We start from the raw sequence: 21,399 nt of genomic DNA on the forward strand, positions 1-21,399 counted from the left end.
ACGTATATATACTACCAATTCAAGTGTGTCCCGAAAAAGAAGTTGTGATTACCAAACACCCAGAATCGAGAGCGCGCTATGGTAAATACCAGTACGCGTGTCTGCTAGCTTGGCAACATTGAGAAGGTAGATCTGCGGCTCTGAAGAGAGTAACCGAGAAAAACAAGTCACAAACACTCTCTTCCCCCCAGCGACAGTGGCTTTCTATGGGATGGCAGGTGGGAGGTGGGATGCGGAGGGAGGTGAAAACTATTCAACTGTAAAATTTTTATATTTGCCCAGTTGGTTTAATTTTATTTTTTTAAGGAGTTAATTGTCATAAAACTAACCCGAAATAACAGTTGGGAAGTTTTACTAAAATGATTAAGGCCATATAAAATTACTAGAGATTTCAGTTCGATACCTGAGGAAAGAAATTCATAGTTGTCTGCCATAACCAATTATAATGCTCATTATTCCATTCAAATCAATAAGGAGACTTCATTGTTCCTGCTTAAAGACCTAACTATACATTCCATTCGCATTTTACAATATTTCCATAAGGACAGTCAGATGATCCAAAAATTTTAATACAAGAGAAATTAAAGAGGTTTTGCAACTGTCTAAACTTAAAAATTCTAGTTTATGATGACCTAGTATTAAAGGGCAGTTCACCATTGTCTATATCTTAAACAAGCAAAATACATTGACATAATTTGGCATTTCACAAAAAGAATGGAGAGAATTCAAACCACCCTTCCTCAAAATATATGAGGTAAAAGGTTAGGTATATTAGGATAGGCTTGTTCTATCATGTTTGTTTAAATTGCACTGAAATATGTTCAGCTCTAATCTTTACTAAAATATTTACCATATTAATAAAAGCTAAATAATTAAAATGCAACTCAATCCAATTACTGCCACATCTTAAGGAATTACTGGATTGCCATACACTTAATTTGATCAATCAACATGCGCTCACGGAAAGAAAATACAAAGTCAGCCTAGCTGAAATAAAGCCTCTGGCTAATATTTTTAAACTGATATATAAGAGTTATAAAGAATTATTTTTTTAATAATACAGAGTGTCAATAAGTATGTCATCAAAATTTAAACTTCTTGACTACCCTTTTGCCAAGAAAGGAAGCCTGGAACACAGGAGGGATTGTAACCATTAACCATTCATCATACTGAATCCAAGTAACATAAAATTACAAAGTTTAAAGCTTGAAATAAACTCATAGCAAGCTCATTCCCTTGACAAATCTTAACTTCCAATTTAGCAGGACAAAAGAAGCCTTCTTTTGTATGAGATGATACAAGTGTAAAAAAGGTCAGTCTGATAGTCTGGTGAGCATAGCAATTCCAAATATTAAAACACTGAACTTTTAAGGGAAATCAGTTATAGAGAGTTACCAGTTCTCTTTCAAATAATTTTGGTATTGCTAATACTAACTTCAATATTTTATTGCTACTGGCCAAGTGCTGCCCTCAGTTGTCACTAAATTTCTGGGTACAGCACATAAGGATCATTGACAATTTCCTTTATGAATTCCATTTTTTTTGCCTTAAGTGAGGTTTATATCTTCAGGAGTAAAATGTTATAAAATAATTACGTAAGTACACGATTGCAATTTTTAAACAAGTAACAGGCACACTTGCTATTCTCCTGATTAGCTATACACATATGAAGTAAAACCTGCTTTGAGTAACCACCAGACAATTCTACAGGAAAGTGGCCCTTTGACAGTAATGTGTTAAAGGAAACTTAGGTTTCAGTGCATTAAAATATGTGTTCCTTGACAAATTCTGTCTCTTTTCTTAGCTAGACGCTGTTACGATCTATTTATGCTCCTAACATCAATGTGTGCATAATTAATATGTACTAAGTTTAAAAGCAGTCGATAACAGGAGTTTTTTAAGCACAGAGGCGTCAAGAGGCTAAACCCTGTTTTTCTGGCAGTAGGATTCAGAAGAATCCAAGGATCCCAGGGACAGCTGGGCTGCCTGTAAGGAACAGCCCCAGACAGGAATTGATTTGTTTCAACAAGCTCCTCATTGGATATACAAGCATTCTCCAAAAGGGTGTCGGTATTCATTAATTTCTCTTTTGAGATGGAGATAATCTCATTATACCTGTGAAGTCCAAAGCAGAATACTAGGGTTTTAGAAGTCAAAGAGGAAACAATATATTGGAGACAACCTGAGAGGGCAGCAACTTCACGAGGAGATCCAAATTTCCTTTCTGGAAGAAGGTCCTAGCTGACTTGCCTCTCAAGTGTCACTCTTCACACATTATTACTCATGTAGAAATCACTAGATAAAGCCTGAAATGTGAATTCCTTTAAAAGAAAATCCTATATAAATGCATAAATCATATCTATCAGGGACAACATATATTACAAAATAAGACAACTTGATCTTTTTTAAAAAGTCAACTCTTCCATGATGTTTTGAAAATAAAATTTTATCTGTAAGACTGTATTTCTATGCAACTTACAAGAATATATAGAATTATACAGTAAGATGCATCAGTGCAAAGTGAGGTGACCCCCTCAATCTCTACTCTAATTTTTATAACCTTTTTAAAAATCCTGCTACAGATACACTTTCCTTCAAATTTTCACAGATCTGAAGGAGACATTTTGATTATACCCATTTATCTGTTAGGGTGAAGAAACTGAGGTTCAAAATTAATCATTACAAATGTAATGGCATAGTTAGACTCAATTAGAGCTGAAATTTAACTAGATCTGAAATGTAACAAAAAAATGTTAACAAAGACAATTTAAAAATCAAATCTGACATAGGATTTTTAATATCTTACTCTCTGAGCCTTGCCTAGACGACACCCAAACCCGTTCGAAGTTTTATCCAAAACAGCTGCTATTATAAAAACTCAAAACAAAAAAAAAAGTACATAAATTCAATGCCTTTATTTTATGCAGTCAAAACAATCTTAAATGTAGAAATATCAGTGTATCAAGAACTTGGTTACAACCTATTAATCTGAGGACAAATCACTGTTAACAGCCTTGAGTTAAATAAAAAGTGTTCAATGTATTTATTTTCCCTTTTAAAAAATGGAGGGGTAAAACAATAATTAGAACTATTGAGTATCTTCTGCTTTATCTAAACATGGCAATGACCACAAATCTTAGGTATATTAACTCCATTTTGAACAAAGCCATTCCTTGGAGATATGCAAATGACTTCATTTTAATCAATAAAGATATCCTATTTCTAAATTTAATAATCTTCTAAGCACACTTCATTTTTAGGAATCACTGAAGTTCACACATAGTCACAGAAGATTCTCGAATTTCTTTATCTATGAGAATCATAAAACTAGAAACTCTAAGTGGGTTTCACCTCAAAGTCACTGTCTCAGATGCTTATTTACACCATCATGAGAATAAATATAAACCTACAAAGAACAAGCAAAACAGACGTGTCTTGATTTACTATTCTTAATAATATTCATAGTTCTTATAAAAGTTACACAATATTTTAATTAAATCCATTTTGCCAAGGATCTGAAAATGAAAAGATTTGCTTCTGTTTGATAATTAACTATAGAAAAGTATTGGTAAAATCGTTATTAAAAACAAAAGGATATTTGAATTAAGAGTGCTAACCATCCTTCCCTTCTTTTTGTTTATTTTCATACAAATATAGCTGGTCTACAGGCAAACAGTTTCATCTTCCTTTTAATAATTGTTCCATAGAGGTATATCGGTTAAGTAAGTCTACTTATGCTTTCAAAGACTTTCAAGTTCACTTAAGAAGAGTGGGAATATTGTATTTATACACAAAGAGTGAGGAACAACAAGTAAGCAGGCAGAGTAATCTGAATTTAACTAGTTCCACCCTTTACTTGTGAATACAAGCATCACACAATTGTTTTGCAAAAGCAAATGATATATATGCTGTGAAAAAAACAGAAGCGTATTTATAGACTTTATATTACCGAGACTCTATAGAAACAAAGATTACTAAGGACACTAGAATCATGGAATTTTAGAGCAGACAGCTGTTTTCCTCCCAAGTCTCCAAGGAAGCGTAGGCTCCTAAAGTCACCCACAAGAAACCCTGCCAGTGGAAGCAGAAAAATTGTTAGTCATCTTCTGTGCCGAATGTAAGATGAACATTTGAGGTTCATTTGACCATATGGATTTCAATTGGAAAGTGTTAAAAATCTGTTTCTGAGGTGTAATTCTGGCATTGCCATAGCAAATATCTCTGGGGAGGGTTTGCAAATATATTGAGACATTTATGACAGGATCCTCCTTAAACTTTTTGGACCAAGGCAATATTTTCACTCCAGTAGATTTGTCTATAAAGAGCAAGACTTACATCAAAATCCCTGGCCTGTTACTTTTGATAGTGTTGTATTTTAATGACACATAAACCTCAATGTAAAGATCTATTTTATTTGTCTGAGATTTGGGGTAAAGTCGCAAGAAATGAAGACTACCTGGTCTTAAGACAAATAACTTGCACTCATGCAAATACTAAGCCACTTGAGAAACTGTAGAACTATACAGAAAGTTCAGGGCAAGTACAACCAAGAGCCCTTGATAAGAAACCAGAAGTAATCTCTCTCCCCACTGATTTATCTAGAACCCAGCTGCTCCAACTGTGGTTCATGGGCCAGCAGCATCAATACCACCTGGGAGCTCGCTAGAAATGCAGAATGTCAGACCCCGCCCCAGCTCTACTGAATTAAAATCTGTATTTCAACAAAATCCTCAGAGGACTTGTGTGCACATTAGAGTGTGAAAAGCAGTGATCTAGAAATCGCAAATTGACTGCTTCATGATGGCAGCAATGTTGTTTATATACTGTTTCCTGCAATATCTCCAGTACTAAGAACAATACCTGGCCCACAGTGGACACTCGATAAATATTAGCTGAATAAATCCATATGTGAACACTTCTTAGAGTATCTTCTACTTTGCACTGTGATTACGTGTATACAGTTCTTAAACGTACACAAAACTGCAAGTTCTTTAAGGGTACAGATGCTGTCTTATGCATCTCCGAATCCACTGTGTGCCTCTCAGTGTCTGCAGGTATCACTCAATATTTTATCAATTGTAACCTTTAGATATTCAATATAGGAATATATTACTTCCGTTAGATATTTATCTATAATGTTGCTTTAATGTGAAAACTTTGGAAAACTAAGTTTAAATCAACATATAATTTCTGAATTCGCCCATTTGGCTCTGGTTTTAAATACAGTAAGGAGAATTCACCCAAGAAATCGAATTAGTAATGGAAACCATTATATAGGGCCAAGTCCTGATTCTATGTGGTACCAGAGAACAAGAATGGCATGGATGATTAAAATCCAAAACTGATTCCAAACCTCAAGTTATTCAATAGCCTCCAAGTCTTTTCTTACCAAATCTCATACGAAAGCTGCTATAAGTTTCAGAAACATCATTTTTTTAGTTTTCTTTTCTTTCTCAAATCCACCTACTGAACAGTGAAATGGCCAAAGCCAACAAAAGAGAAATACAGTGACAGGGAAATATACATAATAAACAAACTGAGTAATCAGTCCTCAAATAACCAGATACTAACTCAGAACTCTAAAGCGAAGGAAAGAAATAATTTGTGAAAGAGATAATTATGTAGTAAATAATCAAATACATTAATAGCATAGATGTACCGGTAACAGGACCATTCCAAAATGATACTCAAAATAATGAGATATTCAGAGTCACGATTATTGCTGACTCTCTTAGGCCATATTTTAAAGGACGGATACTAAATCAGGAATACTCTCCCCAATAAAGAACTGCTTTTTTTCTATTTAATTAACTGAATTCAATTGTCCTTTATACATTTTTTTTTTTTTTTTGCTTCAGGGAACCCAGAGTTTTAAGTTAAGCCATCAGATGTGTCTGACCCCATACGTATATAATCATATGGAATATCCTGTATACATATACACACCCCACCATACACACACACACACACACACACTGTCATGTTGTTGTTTTCCCAAGAGTATAGTCGACAATAGTGATAGCAGAGTGTGTAATTAGTTTTCATTGTTCCCCTGACAGCTATAGTTCCATACAAGACCCTTTTCTTTTTAGGTGGTAACAGCTATGGAAAAAATAAACTAATAATAATAAACAGGCATTTAATTATGGGTCCTGCAACCATAGTGGGAACATTGCCAGAAAAGACTGGAACCTCTGGGACAGCAAAAACATATATTTCCAGGGGTGGGGAGAATTTTGTTCTTCAATTATAGTAATACTTAAAATATTGATGACAGGCATATGATAGAAAAAAATTTTAATTTTTTCCCAAGTCTCTATCGAGGATAAAGTAGGTATACAATGCTACATCAATACTAAAACCAAGAATACTATTATATCTGTACTAAAATATTAATAAGAATAAAGGCATTGCTTATTAATAAGCAAAATACATAAAGAATAGCTTTATGTTTTGATACTATCAGTGAAGAATACAAAGATTCAGTTTCAATTTTGGGTTTTGCCTTGCTTTATACAGACTTAAAAAATTAACACTTGTGATATCAAATATCTGGGTGCTATAGTCCTTGAGGCTTACTTCAATTTGTTTTATACAGTATTTAAAATAAGGCATCTCCCAAGTTGCTGTCATGGCAGACACCAGATCTGTCACTGAGGTCCTTTATCGCCTGATTAATTAGTAATTGGGAGACACATTTTGGCAGCTTTCATTTCCCTATTATTTTCTCTTGTTTGACACAAAACCCTGTCAGGAGCACCACCATTTGAACTGTACCCTTCTTAGTGCTGGGTCACTAAATTTTAATAAATGGAGTCCCTGCCAGAAAACTACAGAAATAAGCATAAAAGTTTATTGCAGCAGTAATAGTAAACAAATATATGAAGAAAATACTGAATGCCACAGTATCTAAAACATTAATGGTCTGTCTGAACCCTGGGGTTATTGGCGAGATTGCAGAGCAGAGACTAAAAGAAAGGACCTTCAACAAAACCACTGCTTTCACTTGTCTTTTAAAAAGTACATATTAGCTAAATAAAGCAGATAAATACTTGGTGCAGCAGAGCCATACATCTGAGTTTCCTCCATTATCCCAACCCGATGAATAAATCTATTGGGAGGAAAAGATTGATAGCGACTACAGGGTTACAGACCCCTTCTAGAAGTCACAAAAGCACTGTCTGAGCCAAACAAAGAAACGTTTTTCATAAAACGTAAGGTGAGGAACTTAAAATTGAAGCTAAAAAGAATGAGATTTCGGAGAGCTACAAATAGCTACAGAATCAGTTTCGGGTTCTCCATCTCAAGTGTCAGTCACTTCAAAAAGTGCTGCTACGATGGTGGCTCAGGACACTTGTGTGCCACAGCAGTGGCCATGCTGTGTGGGTCAGAGGTCACAGCTTCCACATTCCGACATCTGTCTGTATTTTCTTGCCCTGAAACAATAGACGGGAACTAGGCTCATTTGCTCCCACTTTGTTTAACCTAATTGTTAAACACAAGAGATAATTTCCCCATATTTAGAATTATTTTTCTTTTTCTCCCTAATCCCATTTGACTCCATACAATTAAATACCATTAAAAATAACTTAACCAAAAGGTTAAGTCCCCTATATATTATTAAAGTTAGGCAAATGTGACAAAGCCATATATCCCCCGGCACCTAAGTACCAGAAAACATCAAGTATCATGCCCACCACCATCAAAATCTAGATAACAATTAGCATTACAATTATCCAACCAAAATAAGCCACGACTGCATCAAACCACAAAACTGCATTTTTAATAGGAGAAAATACTTTCATTTACTTTTATAATATGTATTTTCATAGTAAGAGGCAAGAGCTAATTGTGAATTATAGTTTCCACATACATAAATCACTAATAAAACTAGAATGGCTATTCTGACACCTTAGAAACGGGAAGAAAAAACAAAAGTATTTGTTAGTTCATTTAAAACAAAAAGGTCATTTTGAACCCTTGGTTATTTTAGTCTTCTCCATCAGTCAAAGAAAAACAGATGATGGATAGCAGAGGAAAGCGTTTTGGTACAAAAACTGTCAACTCATACTTGGACTTTAATGAGAAGTCCATGAGATGTATATCCAATCTTAAAACATGTATTTTATTTATCTCCTTTACATTGTACTTGCAACCATCAAAAATCCTACTTCTAATGAACTGAAGCAATCTGTGACATAAGTAGTATTCAATTTGTGCCCAGTTTAATCAGACTGACTGAGTCAGGTTACTTTGAAATTAGTCTTAAGACGTTCTGTTTTTACTTCAGTACATGGGAATAATGTTCCCAGACATCGTCAAACAGATGCAGTGGCAAGAAGTGTAGTATAAATTTTTGGTAAAGTTTACTAGACCACATGTTCCTCCAAATGTATCCAGAAATACAAAACATGGTGGAAAATATAACAGTCTCAATTAGTATACTCTCATAATTTTTAAAAACAAATATGAATTTACTTCCAAAATAATTTTCTATAAGAACCCACAAGAATGGTTTAGTAATGAGATTGTGAGAGCCTATATTCCAGGGACCAAAAAGGCTCTGGCTTCATATAACACTTCTTAAAGCACCCCAAATGCTTCATTTTTGGAGGTAACTATATTTTTATCACTACCACTTACTAGAGAAAGATTCCTGCTAACGCTGTGCAATTTGGAAAAAAAAAAAAATCAACCAACAAACAAAAAGGACTGCTTAGTACAGTAAGAAAAACGAAGTCAGGGTTTGGGGGTGGTGGTGATAATAGGGGCTACTAATATATCACTGAGAAATTAACAATAAATTATAAGCTTCAAGAGAAAACTACATTTGTAAACATGGTACAGCCCAATATTTAACATGAAAATATAATATGCCTAGGTTTAAAATATATAATTACTAAGTTAAAATACCCTTTTTGTCAACTAAATACAAGAAGATAGCATTCTAGTGAGCTCACGAATAACTTAAGATAGAGCTTTAAATGTAGAGCACTGCCAAAATGATCCCAAAATGGTTTAGTCCTTTTCTATCGTCCATATTCATTTCCGGACCATTTTCATGAAAGAAGTAAAATCGGTCTTAAAACAAGATGGCTGCTTCTAGGGGGAAAGAAAAGAAACGCTGATTTAACTGAAAGCCAAAAAACTAGCTTTTCTAAATCAAGAAACAAGAACTTTGGTATATTTTTTTCTAATCTCCAAGTATATATTCATGCACTTCCACATGGAAATTTACGGATTACTCTGTGCAGTTACTGAAAATTATTAATAGCAAAGCAATTTTTTTTAAAGTTTTGATCTTTGTGTGCTAATAAGGTGATTGCCCAATGCATATACATAGAGATGTCACAAAACCAAAATTCCCAATTGTCCTTCGTATCAGAATCATGATCATCAGTCCCAAAAATCAGGTCACTTGATAACCAGTAACAGGAATAATATTTATATCTTATATCTCTTACAGAACTCCATCATAAAATGTCCAGTGATAGATATCCTTTTACAAACAAATCAACTGTATTTGGCTTTTCAAAGGTAATACCCTAGGAACTTAGCTGTTAGACAACCTCTCCTGGAACTGCACTTTGATGACCTTCCCTGAAGCAAATGGCAGATTAACTCTGTGACATACACATAAAAACTAAAAACATTTTCCTCCATTTTGAAATAAGTTTTTAATAGATTTTTTTTTAAAAAATCACTCAAAACTATTTTTATTTCTCACTTGAGGGGAAAATAAGACCTGACAGTAACATTTTCTTCAACCTGTCAACTGTCAATTGCATGAAGAATGTTTCTCAAGATGACAAAGGTTTATTTTTCCTTATTGAAAATGATAGAATTCTACCTGAATGAAAGCTGAGCTAACCATCACTGTAGTACACTACCGTCTCCCAGCAACCAGCTAACTCAAGGAGAAGTTTTCACTGTTTTAAAATAATGGTTTTATTGAAATCTATGGCTCACTGTTTGAATACTATATTCAAAAGCCTAAAAATAAAGAGTTTCCATCTACACAGATTTCAGATGAGAAAACAGTGTAGAGACTTCAGTAGTTCACAATAAACCCTTCAGAGTACAATAAGGAGTATAGATTATCAAGAAGAGTAAAATAGAAGGAAAATTTTTTGTTTATGCTCAAAACTAGGCATAATAGTTGTGATACAGAAAAACCTGCATTACTACTTTTTACTTTTAAACTAAGTTCTTCTATGTCATTATGCTGCCTTGTTTGTAACAGACAATTTTGAAAACATGAATACAGGCAAAATCCAGAGAAAAAAGATCTCCTGGTAGTGAGTAATATCCCATTCAGAAACACTGGAAGTTCAAATTAATCACAAGAAACTTTTCCACAAAACAGCTCAGGGTATAGGTTGAGAAGCAGACTAAAATATAAATCTAATAATATATATCAGGCCCTTAAAAGAGACAATAATTTATTGATGTTTAGCTGTCTAAGACCACCATCATAAGACAAATTACTAAAAGTGAATATTAATATCTCATTTCTTACACTCCTCTTTGAGGTTTTATACCTGAATATGAAGGCATTATCTGTCACAAATGAGGAGAGGCAATTTTTTCTCGGTTTGGAAGACTAGTCCTGACTGAGCATCCTGGGTAAGTGGCCAGAACTTCCTCACTGTGCTTAGAGACATACAAGCTTCCTTTTCAACAAAGACATTCTAATCAGGGCTGCTGTTTTAACAGTTTGTATACTGTTTCTGAAAAGAAAATTGATTATATGGCATCAGTTAACATAGAGTGGTTCATTATCTAAAATAAAATATCATAGCTTTTTAAATCCTCATTACTGCTGGAAGTTATTCAAAACCAACACAAAAAATGAAGAGGGCTGAGGGGTATCTTTTTTCAAAAACTATTAATCAAATGATATATATTGGACAAAGAAAAAAAACTAAACAATAAACCAAATGTTACCCTCACATAAAATTCTGTTCTTAACATATTCTTATGTTTTGTTCATTTTCTATTTCAATGTTTTCTCTTCCTCAAAGGTACATTCTTTTGGCATATACTTCTAAGTTTGCAAAGGCCAGGACTCCTGAAGGACTAATTGTATTCATTAATTTTCTTGGCCCAGCATGAAGCTGGTAGCTTGCTTGGTTCATAGCAACAGGGGAGAAAAGGAGGCGCTCATCTTTATCTGTCCCATCCAACAGGAAATCAGGCCAGTGGACAGAATGCAATGAAATGCCTCTTCAGAGGCATCTTACAGGATTAAATGGCAAGAAATTCACAAGGCTAATTTGCCCCCAAATAACTAAGTGCTCCCTCCAAATCTGATCCTCAGTCTTCAAAGGTGGAAGCCTCTAGAGCTATTGATCATCAGTCAGAACACATATGGCAACAAGATATTCGTTCAGTGAGCCAATGGCTTAGTTAATACCACTAAAATCAACGAACAGGGAGTAATGAACTACTGAAGGCTCTCTCTGATTCTTTTAATCATGAAGAGTATATTGACCTTGGTCTCACACGGAACAGCCAAGCGTGCCTCAAGCAGCACTGATGTTCCAGTCGCCTAAGAAAAAGACAGTTGACTATTTCTGATAGCTTATTACGAATACATAACATAATGTATAAAATCAATGGAACATAACATCTCAATGGCTTATTTTGCTTTCAAACTTCTATGGAAAACTGGCCAAAAATAAGAAGCACACTTTTCTTCTACAAATTTCTAGATTAAACAAAGGGTAAGAGGGGGAAAATTCACTTCAGGTCTCCTACAAATGGATAAGGGTAAAAACACTTCAGGTTTCCTACAGTGGATATAAATTTTCATCACTTTGTTTTTAAAGCAGATGTTTATTTTTATTTTTAAAGCAGATGTTTATAAAATTCTGATATAAATATCAAAATAACAAAATTATCCCATTACATCTAATAAAATGATACATTACACTAAGGTTCAGAGTTAATAAAGTTAAAAGATTCTAAGTAATGTCTTTTACTTGAAGAACTTTTGTTTCTAACATATGAAGTATTATTTAAAACACTTAAAATTTCAAAAATAAAGTTATCAGGGTTGGTGATACAACTCACTCAAAACCAAGATCAACTTTCCATCTTTCCTCAAAACAAATTCCTAGATTTAGACCAAACTGATTTCATTTGTCAGTGGGAAAGGCACAGTACTGGTATACTGGTATATATATATATATATAACACTGGAAGCTCAGATTTTTTTTAATGAAACAAGTGAATTTTGAAAGAGAAAAAATATGCAAGGGCTATATGATCAGGGAAAAATGTTACTACTCTCTACTTAGTCACATACATATCACCTATATTGCCTGAAAGATTTGGGAGTGTTGACCTAGAATTCACATCACTTTCACAACTCAAGATTACATGTTTGCAAAACTAAATGGTGTCAATTACCTGCTACTCTAACATGAAATGTTTAATTTACAAGTCCAAAGAAAACATATGGTTAGGCTGAAATTTAGAAAATCCCAGATGAATTATAGGGATATCGTTTCCCATAAGAGAATAACATTTTAAATTGGTGATTCTCAAACCTTAACAGAAGCAAAGTACTAAGTGAAGAAAATCGGTACTCTTAAAGTATGCTGGTTGTATTTGCCACTGTATTATTTTACTATTCCATCTATTAATGCCAACCAGTAGGAGACATGTTTAATTAACCCAGCATCATTTTGGCAAGTGGTCAAATGAATCCAAGAACTTTTCAACATACACAGCATTTGAAAGAATATTATCTTTGGAAGCACCAAACTGTTTATAGCATGTTTCAAATTAAGCGGCATACTCTTAATATTGAGTCACCTCTACCTTTATAAACGTAGCTACTAAGGGAGAATGTAAAGGAAGTTTTATTATTGAAAGTCTTTTTTAAAGTTACTTAAAAGCTTTTTCCATTATTAAAGAAATTAGACACAAATATTCTATCCATAGTTATAATCTCCTTGACTTGGATCTTCATTACTCAAACTTACTTAGTAACAGGCCGGTTCGGAATTGAGCATAACATTAAAAGGATCTTTCTATTACTCTCACGATTTAGGTGAAACTCATACAACTTTTCAAACGTTTAAAATATGAAATGTGCATTTACAAAAATGTTATCATATATTTTTATTCAGACTGTTAGGTCTCAGTTGCTATTTCAGAGATCTGTAGCAAGTCAATACATAAAATCAATGTGGTCCACTGCCCAATAAATACTGCCAATTAAAAAGTTATCAGCATTTAAAAATTAAACATCTATTTCCCAGAAGTGAATGCTTGGGAAGACAGATTCTAACAGCAAAACCATCTGACAGCAAATACATTTTATATTTTTTTCCTCTGTGAACTTAGATCTATGGACGCTTCTGTTATCAAAGCAGTCAGTAATGAAACCCAATGCAGCTGATAAACTCCTATGACTACACAAGTTACAAAATAAGAAATTTAAATCCTGTGATCAAGATGTAATACTTAATTTTAATTTTATCTAAACATAATTTCAAATGAAGTCCATTAGTATAAGCTAAAATATATTTACTTCATTTTGCCACAATATCCATTTATTATCAGCTTAACGTGTCCGCTGAACTCTTCTTCTAAGAGAAAAATCTTTAAAGTCTCTTTAAGTTGCAATTAAAGTTTTCTACTTTTTTCCACAAGACTGAAGTCTCCTGATAATATTATTAATTTAGCAAAATCTTAAAAGATAGGATTTATGTCAAACCAAAAAGCATGGTTAGCTTACTTTACAAAATGATGGCATAGATGAAAAGAAAATGTAAAACATTAAAAGTTTAAAATTTAGTAGACCCCTGCAAATTTTCTAAAATATTTTTTCACTATCTTTTGTGATAAACTTATTTCTAAATTACTTATTTTGCATTTGGCTCCTTTTAAATACATCCAAGCTGACTTTTCTTCATTCATCAGAAAAGCACCGTCTTATTCCACATTTCTAAGATAAATCTGCCTACCAGTATCTAGTTTTAAAATTATATTATTTTTTAAAGTAAGTTTTACTGTGATAACATATGAAGATAAACACAAATCCCTAAAAATACTAAAGTTAGAGCTGAATCTTTTTTTGGGGGGGTGGGTTGCATGATTCTTTCTTTTGAACATTATCAAATTGATAATGATCAGAGAAGTATTTCCACAAACTTCAAATTAAAACACTGACTTGAGAATACTCTTGGTATTTTAAAATTCTACAGGTTAACTTTGGGCAGGTTCAAACACACCATGGCATCCTGAGCAGAAGAGTTTTCCGCAGGCAGGGCAGATCTATTAAAAAACATGACCTGTGACAAAAATCAGTGTGCTAATCTCAAACCAAACAACAGTATCAAAAGCATAAAACAGAGATAACCTAAGATAAAATGTCCTCAAACTAACTCAGACTAGTTTGACAGGTTAAGAAGGAGGGGGTAAGAGTGGGGATGTTGCTGATTCTTTCTGTTTTAACCCAGGATGACTGGAACACCCAAGTACCCAAATAAATTAATACCATGAGAAAAAGATTACACTGTGAAGTTTGGAGTGGGAAACAAAAGACAAGCAAGAGTAAAATGTCCCAAATTCAACTAACCAATTTCACTGTTGTTTTATTTGATAAGGCACTAAAGTTTAAAATATAAATTCCTCTGTTTCGAATATGCTGTCTAATAAAGCCCAAAGGGGAATAAAACCAACCAACATAATGAGACTTGCTTTTAACGCCATCACAACTGGAAAGCTTGCTCTATTTGTCTTGTCAGCTTTAATAAAAGGCATCTCCTCTGGCAGGATGGCTTCTCTTTCTCTTTTCCTAATAGCGGTAAGTGGCATGTCAAAGAAGAAATAGCTTCCCATCCCACACCCACCTTCAGGAGACTTTTTAAACCAAACTTTGAAGGATGTCTCCACTTGGCCCAAGCGATTCAATCAGGACTTGGGCTACCTGGGTGTGACTATCTTTCCTGAGGTAGCGGGGTGGGGGTGGGGGGGACTCTATCCCCGTTCGGCAACCGGTGTACGGCTCGTAGGGAAATCTGCTCATCTTCAACTGAGAGAACATTACTTCAAGCGGGGGAATCCCTCCTATGCCAGCATAACAAAGGAAGGCGGGAGGCCGGCGGAGAGGGCCACCGGGAGGTAGGAAAAACTAGAGGCGCCCACCAGCCCCCTCTCCCCAAGCGCGCTGGGTGCGCAGCAACCAAACTCTTCCCTTGGCCTCCGCGTTTCTTCTCCCAACTTCCACGCCAGCCCAGGGAAAAACCTGGGATTTTAGGTATAATCGATGCTATTTCCCTTCTCCTCGGCGGGCACCGAGACCAGCCCACAGCTGGAAGCTGGAAGCTGGAAGCTGGCCTCGGTCCCAGAAAGGCAGAGCAATATGGGCCCAGCGGGGCCGACTGCTGCCGGGGAGAAAGTAGGGCTTGGACCTGCTCTGGATCGGGAGGGGTCCGCCCGGCACTCTGGACAACCCCACCCCTACCCCTCTTCCAGGGTCCATGAACAAGCCAGGGTCCAGCAGGAGCGCTAGGGCGGCCCCGGGCGCCCGTCTCTAGGTTCCCGCGTACTCGGCTGGCTTCGGAAGCGCCCGAAAAACGTTTCCAGGTAACCGCGCGTTTTCCTCCGGCTGCACACTGCCAGGCTTCGGACGAAGGGCTCCCACCTCCCGGTTCGGCCAACTCCAGCAGCTAGCTCCGCAAGCATGACGTAACCCGGCATTAGATCAAACTTTCTGGCACCTTGAGCCCACCGGGAGGTGGAGGAGGTGGGAGAAGCCTCTCTACTGCCAAGAGAGCCGGGACCAGACTGACTTAGTGGTCGGATGATTTCCTCGTAGTTAAGGAGGAAAATATAAACCTAAAGCTTCCGCTTCCCAGCCCCCCACACTTCCCCCAGCCAGTGCGCTTTCTGAGCGCACCGGGGAAAAGGGAAGGAAAAAATTTTAAAAGAAAACAAACAAACAAAAAAACACTTTGGGGATGTTTAGCGGGTTCCCTCCACAGTCTCTGCGCAGCCACGCTCCAAGAGGGAGCTCCTGGCGGCTTGCACCCGGGGCTCCCCGTGCCCAAGCCCCGCGCCTGGCTCGGGATGCTGGCCAGCCTGCCCGGGTGGGAAGCGAAGTCTCCACTCCCGGGCTCCCGCCTTTTCCGAGTCTCCCCGGGCTTCGCAGAAGCATCGGGTCTGGGCAGCCCCGGGGACGCCCAGGGGCGCTCAGGCTCCCTGCCGCACCTCAACAATGAGAGGCACGAAGTGAGCGTTTCCCGCGGGCGCCTCGAAAGCCATCCGCGCCCGAGCGACGCAGACTCTGAGTGCGCGCCGCTGTCGGCCGATGCGCGCGGATCTCCGGCGCCGCCGCTCCTTCCGCAGGGCCCCGAGGCCCGGGTAGCCCCGGCTCTCCGCCCCCCATTGCCTTACCTGGGGTTGCTGCTGTTCCAGTAGACGGCGTAGCGGTCGGCGACGGCCTTGGAGCCAGGGTCCTGGCTGAACACACACGTCCAGAGCACAAGAAACATCAGCGTCAACATCTCCACGTGCAACATCACGCCTGGCCAGCGGCGGAGCCGCCGACGCGCCACTCCGGGGAGAGATCAGGGATCCGGAGGGAGGGAGGGAGGGAGGAAGAAGGGGCGAGAGAGAGCGGGAGCCAAATAAATATGAATAAATAAAAATGAAGAGGGGCGAGAAAAGAAAGAGGCGCACACCAAGCTGAGGAGGGGGAGGAGAGACAGAAATAAAGGTGGAGGAGTGGGGGGAATAAAGGCAAACTCGCACCCCCACTGGAGGGCTCAGGAGAAAAAAAGGAATCACAAGATGGAGAGAAGCGTGCGTGTGTGTGTGTGGTGGCGGCGGCGAGGGCGGGGGAAGGGGTGCCAAGCTGTGTCTCGGGCGGCGGCGGCAGGCCGGTCACCCCGGGAGAAGGAGGTGCGCGCCGGGCCGGGCGGCGGCAGCGCGGGTTGGGGCAGGCGGCGGCGCACGCTGCACAGTCACCAGGAGTTGCGCGCCACGGCCGCGGGGAGACATACACCGGCCCGCCGGGCCCGGCTCAGCGTCGGCGCCGCGGGGTGCGCACGGCTCCGCCGCCGCCCAGGGCCCTCGCACTGCGCCCCGCTTCGCTCCAAGTTACTTTGGCGGCCTGTAGGAAACTGCAGGAAGAGGGCTCCGTGTGGATGGGGGGGGCTTCCCGCCTGTGGTCCTGGGAGTCTGAGGACCCCCTTCCCCCGCCTCCTCTGTGCTTTAACCCGGTAACCCCTGGAAATCTCGGAGGAGTCTCGTAGGTGCTACGGGTTCGGGGCGGTGCGCCGAGAAGGGTGGAGATCTGGAGCTAGAAACCCAGCCCCGCCGGCGTCCTGGAACTGGTTAAGCGGCAGCTAAGCGGGCGAGGAGCGGTCTTGCCTCTCAAACCTCAAAGAAAAGTTTGGCTTTTCGCGTCTTTCGGCAGGTCCCCTGTCGGAGTCGGACTGCGACGGTGGCGGGAGGCGACACCCTGGCCGCTGCCTGAGTCTCGGGGATTTCTCGCGCGTGCTTTTCTTGGCCGGGAGTCGGTGCACCAGAGTGAATGGAGAGCAGAGGTCTGAACCAGCCAGCCAGGCGGAGCTGGGATGCCGAAACCTGCAGGACGATGCCAATCCAACTGTTCAGCTGGAGAGCGGGAGGGGAAACAATCACTTTCAAATGAATCCCTCCAACTCCTGGATGGGCTGATGTCAGTCTCCGATCGCCTTCCGGGAGCAAGAATGAGCCCCCAGACGCGGTGCCAAGAGCCCTGGGTGAGCTCTCAGATGTGTCCCTGCGACTCCGACTGGTCCGACCCCAAGCCCGGCAACTTGTAGAGAGGCATCAATCAGTTTGAAATGCGAAAGGAGAAAAAAAAAAAAAAAGAAAGAGCGCACGAGAGCGTGTGGCACCTCCCCGATGACTACATCAGAAAACCTTCCCGATCCTCCCGCAGCTGCTCCTCTTTCCCTCCTTGGGCACAGCAGCAACAAGAGGTGAAAACCACCGACAGAATCCCAAAACCTTTACCAGGCGGGAAAATAAACTTGAGTGCAGCAGCAGCACGAGCAGCCCAGGAGGGATTGAAACGACTGGCGAGAAGTGGAAAGGGGTAAAAGTCAGTTTTGCAAAAGAGAAAAAAAAGAGAGAGAGAAAAAATGCTTTATGGGAAAAATTTCCTCGGGCACGCCCCCTCGTTAATGACCTGCGTGTAAAGCCGACAGCAGCGGCAACCCAGCAGCAGCAGCAGCAGCAGCCGCCGCAGCCGTACCGGAGCGCGAGGCCGCGCGCGTGAACGTGGACGTGGGCGGCGCGGGGGTGGGGTGGGCGTGGAGCGCAGGGCGCGGGGTCGGCGGGCGGCGCGAGCGCCGGTGTGAGCTCCGGACCGAGAGGGGGAGGCGCCGCCAGCCCGAGCCTAGCCAGCGCTGCTGCTGCCGCCGCGGCCCGGGTCATGTGGGCTGCTTTTTTTTTTTTTTTTTTTTTCCTCGCAGTTTACTTGGAAAGGGGTGGGGGGTGGCTGGAGCAGCCAGTCAGGGAAAGGCCTGCTGTTTGCTTACAGATCGGGTTTTTTTTTCCTCTTTACTCCAACCGGATTGGTCTGCTCCACGAGAAAGAGGCGTTTTCCTAATCTCCTCCCTTCCCCACGCCTCCTAACCCCCCTCCCGGGCCCCACCTTCCAGAAACCTGACTAATTGAATTACTGGGAGTGCTGAGGCGCCCTCTCCTCCGCCCGAACCCGGCAGCCGCGTGTAACCCTTTGGATGCTGAATTCCGTCTGGCCTGAGGAATGATTTGACATCTTTTTAGCTGAGGGTAGGGTCTTTCAGTTACAAAGGAACCGGTTCCCACCCTGTAGCCGGAGAGCCGAAATCTGTCTCCAGGGCCCCTCAAGTGACACGCAGTCCCAGCAGCCGGCTGGCAGGCAACGACAGTGACTACGTGTTTTTGGAAATCTCTGTCCTGTTCTTCACTAGGCGCATTGCCCGGCGCCGGGATATCTGAAAACCTGAGCATCTCTCATGTGCCTTTCAACTCCCCTCTTCCTACCAGGGATTTAAAGGTTCATGAGCAGGAAGCAAGACTTTTCTTTAAAGTGATGCTTTGAAAACACATTTTTTTTTTAGATCGAGAAAATCACAGGGTAAAGTGATTACAATTCAGTGCGAATCTTCGGCAGGGAGTAAATGAATGCGGCAGGGGAGCCCACCCGAAATACCGTACACCTTTTCTATTTCAACTCCGAGGTTGGTTCACTGCCCACTCCCCAAAGGATAAATGCTTTGAACGAACCCGGTGGGGGAAGAAATGGAGGTCAGGGAAGGAATTCCTTTATTATTGGAAAAGGCCTTGCGTTCCCGGGTTTCTAGAGCAGGTTGCAGTGCCTCGGGCCCTCGGCCGCCACCGTCGCGCGATCACCTGACAGCGAGGCGGTCCTCGCGCCTCGGGACGTGCGCCGGTGTCCTCCAGCGCCCGGGAAGCTAGCCAGGCGCCCGGCGCTGCGGGGCTACACACTCTCGAGACTCGCCCTCGTGGGGTTCCGCGGGCTGGGGCCTGAGTGGTATTAGTCTCTCTAACTCTCTAGGGAATTTGCTGCGTCAGCAAGAAGGGCTAATCCCAAGAAAGAAAACAGCGTACTTTTGCTCCCAAACCTGCCTGTTCTTCCCTTTACTTATTAGCCCAATAAAATCAAAGATCACGTTCTTCCTCCTGCGCTTTCCAGTCCTCGAGCTCTAGATTTCCAGGCGCTTCGGAGCTGTTTGGAAGCGTCCAGACGCCCTCCAGTGGTTGGCCTGCAGTCCGCACCCAGCGGGGCTATTACCTGTAGTTCAGCCGGGATTGAGTTTGATGGAGAATCTGGGGTCATGAACAATACCGATTTGAGAGGAAAGGAACAGTCCATATCGGCATGGGATTACCTGGATGTCACGGGCTCTTGCCTAGAAGTTGAGTAGTTTCTCAATTACAGAAATTTTTCCTATCTGCAGAGACCTGAAATTGTCCTAGAAAAGTAACTCTTCTGTTTTGTGAGTAGATATAAATTGCAATCTGTGTAATTATAGATTGCACTACAGGCCACCCTAACAAACCAAACACCTTCCTAAATTAAGAAATGTAAATTCAGAATATTAATACAAATTCTTCTCTACCATCTGTATATTTCACAAAATTCCAACAGTGAGAAGTCGGAAAACTTAAGCTAGAGAACTGAAGGATAAGCTTTAATTTTTTTTTTTTTTTTTTTTACATTTGTAGCAAGTATTACTATCAAACTCCACTCATTGGGCCAGAGACCCTTGCGATGTTAGCGAAAAACTTGCCCCTCATGTAGCACACTACCTATACTTGTGAGTTCATCGGCCAGGGGCCTCAACTCCAAGCTCTAACAATGTGCAGTAAGCTTTAATTTTTTAAATCAAATTTTCACTTAAAGCGTTATCTGATTCCCCCCCCCCCAGTTTTGCTGATGTTCAAGTTCTTGGTCTATTTTAGGGTGCACTTTTTTTTTCTGTTGTAGGAAGGATGCATTTCTTCCCTCAGTCTTTCTGATGGTAGCTCTAATAGGTGCTCCTACGACAGACAGTTTTGCAGGAAATGTTCTGGACCCACTTAAGGGACATATGTATCTTTAGGAAGATGAGAATTCATGACTCCTATCTTGGGGAAAATGCTGATTCTCATCGGAGAGACTTTTTAGTCAGGGAAATATCAGGTATCAGGGAGTTAGCAAGCTGGCTTCCTGTGGCATCAAAGCCAAAAGGAGTGAAGAAAAAGAAATCATATCCACTGATTTCCTATTTAAAACACATACTGTAAGCAAATGTGAAAAATCAATATATCAAAAGAATATGGATGTTCTGATATTTTAAATATTTCCTATTTGTTTTAAAGTCTGGATAGTCGCATTTTAAGCAGAAAAAGAAAATCATACATGATGGTTTTCCTTAAAATGATTCAGGGAGCTGGAATAAAACGCATTGGAATTTGCAACTGTTCAGAACATAATTCAAATGTCTAGGAGAAATAATTCATAAACTTAAATCAAATGCCTCCTTCTGGGATTATATACCTAAGTAATTATTGATATTGGAGTAACTAAGCAGCAATATGACAGATACACACTTAGATAAAGTTTGAAGAGAGGTATTATTAAATATACGTACCATTAGATAATGTGGTTTTGTCTCCTCAGGAAAATATTGAAGTGATTTGAATTTACACAAATCAGCATTATAGAAAATAATTATGATTAGCCCAGTGTCACAGAGGCAATGACTCTAAAGTTGGCCATTTAAAGGATAGGTAGCGTTTTGCCAAGTTCAGAAGGAGGTTCCAGTATGTCAGAGAGAAAACAGCAAGAAGCTAAATCATGGAGGAATAAAGGTGCAGGGAGTGTTCAAATGCTTTGAG

The 21,399-nt window shown here is 40.0% G+C and overlaps 1 protein-coding gene and 1 non-coding gene across 3 annotated transcripts in view; both read right to left on the minus strand.

The window, feature by feature from the left end:
• EFNA5 (ephrin A5) overlaps positions 1 to 16,973 on the minus strand; it is a 278,957-nt gene extending 261,984 nt beyond the window's left edge. Inside the window, exon 1 of one of the 2 annotated variants that reach the window (XM_060296084.1) lies at positions 16,414 to 16,973. In XM_060296084.1, coding sequence (XP_060152067.1) covers positions 16,414 to 16,538 — 125 coding nt within the window. In that variant the 5' untranslated portion in view covers positions 16,539 to 16,973. The remainder of the gene's footprint in view (positions 1 to 16,413) is intronic. The other variant, XM_060296083.1, reaches the window with a different exon arrangement.
• Positions 16,974 to 20,236: 3,263 nt separating this feature from the next.
• Positions 20,237 to 20,386, minus strand: LOC115860308 (small nucleolar RNA SNORA62/SNORA6 family). The gene has a single exon (XR_004042413.1). It is a non-coding gene; the product is annotated as a small nucleolar RNA SNORA62/SNORA6 family (small nucleolar RNA).
• Positions 20,387 to 21,399: the final 1,013 nt, after the last annotated feature.

Source organism: Globicephala melas, chromosome 3 (assembly GCF_963455315.2).
Source record: "Globicephala melas chromosome 3, mGloMel1.2, whole genome shotgun sequence".
Classification (NCBI taxonomy): Eukaryota; Metazoa; Chordata; class Mammalia; order Artiodactyla; family Delphinidae; genus Globicephala; species Globicephala melas.